This window comes from Mus pahari, chromosome 19 (assembly GCF_900095145.1).
Source record: "Mus pahari chromosome 19, PAHARI_EIJ_v1.1, whole genome shotgun sequence".
NCBI classification, from domain to species: domain Eukaryota; kingdom Metazoa; phylum Chordata; class Mammalia; order Rodentia; family Muridae; genus Mus; species Mus pahari.
In genome coordinates this window covers 29945114-29951782 of record NC_034608.1, presented here as the reverse complement: position 1 = coordinate 29951782, position 6669 = coordinate 29945114, and the positions used below count along the sequence as shown (strand labels likewise).

At 50.4% G+C, this 6669-nt stretch overlaps 1 protein-coding gene across 1 annotated transcript in view; it reads right to left on the bottom strand.

The window, feature by feature from the left end:
- Positions 1-4582: 4582 nt before the first annotated feature.
- Positions 4583-6669, bottom strand: part of Col4a2 (collagen type IV alpha 2 chain) — a 138101-nt gene continuing 136014 nt past the window's right edge. Inside the window, exon 48 of the mRNA XM_021219872.1 lies at positions 4583-5818. Coding sequence (XP_021075531.1) covers positions 5561-5818 — 258 coding nt within the window. The 3' untranslated portion in view covers positions 4583-5560. The remainder of the gene's footprint in view (positions 5819-6669) is intronic.

The following is a 6669-nucleotide window of genomic DNA, read 5'->3' as shown; positions in this document are numbered from 1 at the left end:
TTGAACCACAGGAAATTCCTTAATTCTGGGAGGGGTGTTGGGTGGGGGTGTTGGTGGGAGTGGTTACCATGAACCTGTCATTAAATGTGACAGTGAATCTCTCTCTCTTGAAAGTTTTGTTCAGTCCTTATCAATGCCAAGATTTTTGTGTGAGTCTTTTACCAAGTTGTCTGGACCGCCTGAACTGTAGCAGTGGCTACACTCACAGCATTGACCCTGATCTGATCTGACTCCCTACCCCCATTCCAAGTCAAAACCTCTTTGTGGTTTTCCTGTGGGTGGTGAGGTAGCCGCTCTGCAAGAAGCTGACAGACAAATGTGGGAGACAATAAAGCCTGTGTTCTTAGAAATTCATTGAGAGCAAGCGGGCAGAAACTGGGCTTCTATGAGGCAGAGAGGCCAGGCCATTGTGGGTGGGGTTTATTAACGCTGCTGAAGGCCCATGTCTTGGTTGGCCCCGTTGCTGCAGGCCTGAGTGGCCTTCCCTGCAAAGCCTGCATCCTTCAGATGAGACATAATGTTGCACCTGCCGTGGAGAGTGGGCTAGAACATTACTGCCAGGGCTTCCTCCTGCTGAAGTGGGTCCCAGACTCCCCACATTCAGTTTCACAATAGCCTGTTAAAACCTGAAAGTGAGTGAGTCTGCATCTTTCTGAAATAGCTGAAGCACCCCAATAGAGGCAGAAGCTGTACTTCCTGTCCTCGAGACGTATCTTGGCCGGTAACACATCTGGGAAGTGTGTGACTCAACCTGGGGTCATTCTTTTGACACTTCAGAGTGAAACTGTGATCACATGACATGGCTTTTGCTGTTCATGTTTAAGGTCCTGGGTGGGCAGGTGAATTCCCAGCATCCTTTCTTCATAGTATTCTCTTTCTTGTGTCCTGTCTGCATTGAGTTTCTCAGCTGTTGTCTTCCTGAATGGCTACATGCCCAGGAGCTGTTACTTAGGGACAGAACGCCACTTCCACTTCAGTCTGCTGCCTGTGTTTGCTACTCTAGAAGTAAAAGTAGCTGTGGGCTTTCACTGCACTCCTGTCTATTTCTTGAATGTCACTGGCCCTGTATACCATCAAGTGACATGGTGTCCTGAGCCAAACCCTGGCACCCTGTCCTGAGCATTCTTCTTGGGGGAACTTTGTACATTATTAGCCTTGGTCTCTCCATAGGGAACTAGGTCCTTGGGTCCTATTTAAGGGGCTACAGGTCTTGAGTTTCTCTAGGAAGCCACCAGTTCTGTTAGTCCTCAGTGGGTGACTTGCCTTTGTGGGCAGTGTGGATCTCTACAGGATGGGGGAAATAGTCTGGGGACTTATGCCCAAACACCCTTCTTTCCCTTGTTCCAGTGTGGTTACCCCAGGGGCCAGGAGCCATGGCTGTTGTCAGGGACCTTAGAAGCCTGTTGGGATTGTCACTCAGGTTAGAGGGACAGCTCCAGACGTTTATCACTGCCTTTGAGGAATCAAACTTGGCCATGATGGCAGGGAAGTTCGAGGTTAGCAATGGTAAATTCTGGCTGCTGCCTCTCTGTAGCCCCAATTTCCCTCCCGGGACCAGCTTCTTGGGTGCAGACAGAAACCATCCTGTCCTGGGCTGTTCCTTGGTTCCTGTGACCTGATGGCTCTGGGCAGGTCCCTCTTGGGTCAGGAATTTGAGCAGAAGTGGTGGTCTTACCTGTGCTCACAGGCATGCTTGCACTCTCTTGGGAGACCAGTTCTCTCCCGGTGGTATTTGGGTATGGAGCACTGTGGCACAGGGTCAGTTCCTGGGACCAGCTTCTTAAAAAGCACAATAGTCATGCCCACCCCTGTCTCCCAAGGATAGGAAGAGCTGCAGACAGACAGGAAGCAGCCTCAGATGAGGACCTTGTTCCCACTTTGCCCATTACATAGTCTTATATAGGTGCCCTTGGGGAACCTCTAGAGACAAGGGAGAGATGGTTTCTTTCCCACAGTGGAGAGAAAATAGCACTGAATATATCTTCAGTTTCTTAGTCCTGGGAATCCCCAACTAGATGGATGACTATAGGTCTCTGAGAAGACAGGATCTGGAGACCCAGGAACCCAGAGACCTTAGCTGGGTGTATGGTCCCCTCTCCAGGCATTTGTGCCCCTTGAAAGTACATTGGCTCCATCCAGAGGTGGGGTGGTCTCGATGGCACTTCCTATCCGTGCTTCTTGCCCTTGGCTGCTGTCCCTGTTCCTCATGCCTCTGCAGCACGCACTGCCTCCCTTCCTACATTGGTTTCTTTGGACCTACAATGAGCTCCAGGCAGAGTATAGGGCACACCAGTGCACCGAAACCCCGTGATGCTTGTCTTAGAAGTCCGTGGGCACAGACTTCCTTGGCTTATTGATAGATAGGTCTGCACATGGAACCCACTGCTCTGTTCCTCAGAGGCAGCCCTGGCTGGAAGTATGTTTGTTCTAGGGTGAGGACTGTAGGCTCACAGATTGCAGAAGGCCTCTGAGGCCAATGCGCCTTGTTAGCTAGAATGAGCCTGGTGTGGTCCCCAAGCCAAGCGCGCTCCGCTGCACCCTGCTCCTCTTAGGACTGAAGCAGAGGTTGCGCAGCCAGGGGAGGGATGCAGTCGATTCCGCAGGTCATAGGCTGCTCTCTAGTGGCTGGAGCTGGAGCTGTTTCTGTCACATAAATGCCAAATGGTTCTCCATCTCCTAAGCTTCTCTCCCCTGGCCTTGGACAGTTCAATAGCTCTCATTTCCCATTTCACCACTCACCCAGTTTCTCCCTGTGGGGAGTCACAGAGGTCTGAATCTCTGTGGGTAGTTGAGTTTGCTGACTTTTTTTTTTTTTTTTTAAATGTGGGGCATGTTTGTAAGTCCTTTAAACGTGGCACCTGGAACAAAATAGGTGCTCAACAAATGGCGGCTAATTCTCCTATCTGCTTTGGGGTGAGATTTCTGTCTGTGAGAGGGAGGAAGGGGGAATGAGAGACAGTCTTTTTTTTTTTTTTTTTTTTAAGATTCATTTATTATATCTAAGTACACTGTAGCTGTCTTCAGGCACACCAGAAGAGGGCGCCAGATCTCATTACGGATGGTTGTGAGCCACCATGTGGTTGCTGGGATTTGAACTCATGACCTTCAGAAGAGCAGTCAGTCCTCTTAACCACTGAGCCATCTCTCCAGCCTCCGAATTTGCTGACCTTTTAACCCTGGTCGAGCACCTCCTGGAAGCAGTGTGGTAGGAAAGCTTGAGGGATACCCAGCCTTCAAGAATAAAATAAAGATTAAGCCATCACAAGGCAAAAGGGCAACCGCAGCCCACCACGGAGAGAGGTGGGGTTTGTCCCTTGGAGCATCATATGGCTCTGTGGGAATCACTGCACTGCTAGGGCTGGTTAATACCACAACAGCATTAATCTCCCAGGCTGCCTCCACCCACCCCAGCTATCCTTTGTTCTTGGACTTTAGCCATGCAAGGGTCAGAGCATTTCCTGTCACCCCTGCATTCAGCAGTTTATCTGTGGGTGGTGTTGGAGCAGGTTATGTTTGTAACCAGGGAAGACGTGCTCTCTCCATATCCCTGTGTGGCTTCACGATGGGGCCTCTAGTCTGAATTCTGTCCTTCCGGAAGGACACTGTGTTAGGTACTTTTCTATTGCTGTGATAAAGCACCGTCGCCATGGTAACTTATAAAAGAAAGCATTTAGTTGGCTTTTATAGTTTCAGAGAATCAGAGTCCATGACAGCTGAGAGCTCACATCTTGAGCCACAACTGCAGAGAAAGCACCAAGGACTCTGTGAGTCTTTGGAAACCCCAAAGGCTGGCTCAGTGACGCACCTCCTCCAACAAGGCCACACCCTAGGTAGGTTCCAGGGCTATCAGAGGTTGAGCAATGTCCTGGGAAAGTGCCTTTCAAATGCTGAGTGGAGAAGGAAGCCACCTTGGGACTAACTAATGAACCTTGAAAATGCACTTAGAGGTGCCCAGTTTCCTCACTCTGACATGTGTGTGATTCCCCCAAAATGTCATGTGAATACAGACAGGGACCAAATCTGCCAAAACACAGAAAAGAGCAGCTTGTATCTTGATGCTAAGATAGGTGAATCTTTGGGGCTTGCCGGCCAGCCAGCCTACTTGGCAATTTCAGTCCCGTGAGAGATCCTGTGTAAAAAAAAGAGAGTGGTGGGTGGCACCTGGGGAATGATACATGCGCATACCACACACACATGTACACATACACACACATGTACATACACACCACACCACACACACCACACATACACAGCACACACACACACCACACACAGACACACCACACACACACCACACACAAAGACACTCCCGCGCCTTACACACATGCCACACACAGACACACACTACACACACATAGAGACACCCCCCACCACACACACACACTCATACACAACACACACACAGACCCCTCCTACCCCTCCCACACACCACACACACATCACAGACACCACACACAGACATACCCCACACCATACACCACACACACCACACACATATAGACACTCCCCCTACCACACACATACACACACACACACACACACACACACACACACACGATGATGCGGGGGATAGAAAAGATAGTCAAGTACTTAGAATATCTTTTATTTATGGTGTTACACAGAAAAGTCATAGAACAGCTTGCCGCAGGGAACAAGGTTGTGGAGGGAGGTGTTTAGGGTGACACAGGTTGTAGGACACCACTGTGAATGACTTGCTAAGTGTACCTTCCAGCAGATGCTGGTGAGGGCTAGAGAGATGTCTCCTTCCCTATGGGTTTGGCTAGAGCCATGAGCTATGTGCCAGCTGATGTCAGGGTCTTAAAAAGGCAGAGGCCAACATGTGGGGACTTGGGAGGTGGCAGCTATGGATTTGATAGAAAAAGTGCTACCATCCCCTCTGCCAGAAAAACAGGTCTAGACAGAAGCACACTGCATGCATCCTTGGGCAGAAACATGTGAGCCCAGGGTCATTGGCCATAGACTCCTTTGCTCTCCCCTAGACTCTGCCTCATTTCAGGAAGACTGAAGGAAGGTGAGCAGCTTGCTGCCAGGGGAAGCACAGGGACACACAGACAGCTATTGTTGGGGACACCTGGTGGCATGATGTTTATGTCCTACATGGTGAGGGGTCCGTGGGCTGCTCCTAGGTGTTGGCTCTTGGAGGTGGGTGTTAGCAGGGCTGTGAGCCACGGCTGGTAGATCCCAGAGGAACTAGTGCCCACTTGCTGACAGACAGTTGGAATGAGTGCTGGTGCAGAATTGCTTTGGTAGTTTGAAAATACTAAGATCAACTTTGGGATCAGCATCTGAGGTAATAAGTTAAGAGTATAAGCACCAAGCTAGGTGTGGTGGCACATGCCCGTAATCCCAACATCTGGGAAGCTGAGGCAGGAGGTTTGCCACAAGTTGGAGGCCAGCCCGGGGTTACATAGTTCCAGGCTAGTCGGGGATGAAAAGTGAGACATTGTCTCAAACAAAGTTGAAACAAACAAATACAAAAGGATAAGCACCAAAGTGGCCCTTCCCACACAGCTGCTGGCGGGCAGGGGGGTGGGGCGCCTCACAGATTCTTCATGCACACTTGGCAGCGGCTGATGTGCGTGCGGATGAGGCCGGCCTTGAGCGTGTCAGCGGATGGTGTGCTCTGGAAGTTCTGCTCCGGGATTGTGGTCAGCCAGAAGCTGTACTTGTTAGCAAAGTAGTGGCAGGTACCACGGCCCCCATTACACTCGATAAATGGCGTTGCACGGAAGTCCTCCAGACAGCTGCCCGGCGACACCAGTGACTGGCCACCGCCTTCGTCCCCGGCTGCAGTATGCTGCAGAGAGAGCAGGAGATGAGGTGCGTTAGAGGTCACCCAGGCACCTGGGCCAACTGTGTTAATTACATACTTTCTTTTCTTTTCTTTTTTTTTTTTAAAGATTTATTTAGTTATTATATGTAAGTACACTGTAGATGTCTTCAGATACCCAAGAAGAGGGAGTCAGATCTTGTTATGGATGGTTGTGAGCCACCATGTGGTTGCTGGGATTTGAACTCAGGATCTTTGGAAAAGCAGTCGGGTGCTCTTACCCACTGAGCCATCTCACCAGCCCAGTTACATACTTTCAAGGCAGAAAAACTCACTATGTTGCCCTAGTTGGTGTTGAAGTCCTAGACTCAAATAATTGCTCCTCTCTTAGGGCCCTGAGCAGCTCAGATCAAATGCGACAGCACTCCTGGGTTTAACAGTCTTCCCTGTTGCCCGGGACAGTCTCAAACTCTATGTGTAGCTTAGGATGACCTTGAACCCTTGCCCCTCCTGCCTTCTCCCTCCACTTCCTGGGGGCCAGGCTTACAGGCGGGCTCCCGTGCCCAGCTTATCTGGTGCTGCAGATAAAGTTCAGGGCATCGTGCATGCTGGACCAAGCCACATCCTCTGTCCCTGTTTGGTCCCTGTATATTTGCTAAGTCAATAACAGGAATATTTGTCACATAGACCCTGGGGAGGTTGCTCTGCCTTCAGGGTGACTGAAGGGACTGGTCCTGATGTTGGGGGAGGGTGTCATAGATGCAGGCATGGTATGAACCATAGGGCCCATGGCATGAAAGCCACAGTCAAGAAGTAGGTACAATCGGGGTCTGGAGAGATGCCTCAGTGGTTAAGAGCACTGACTGCTCTTCCGGAGG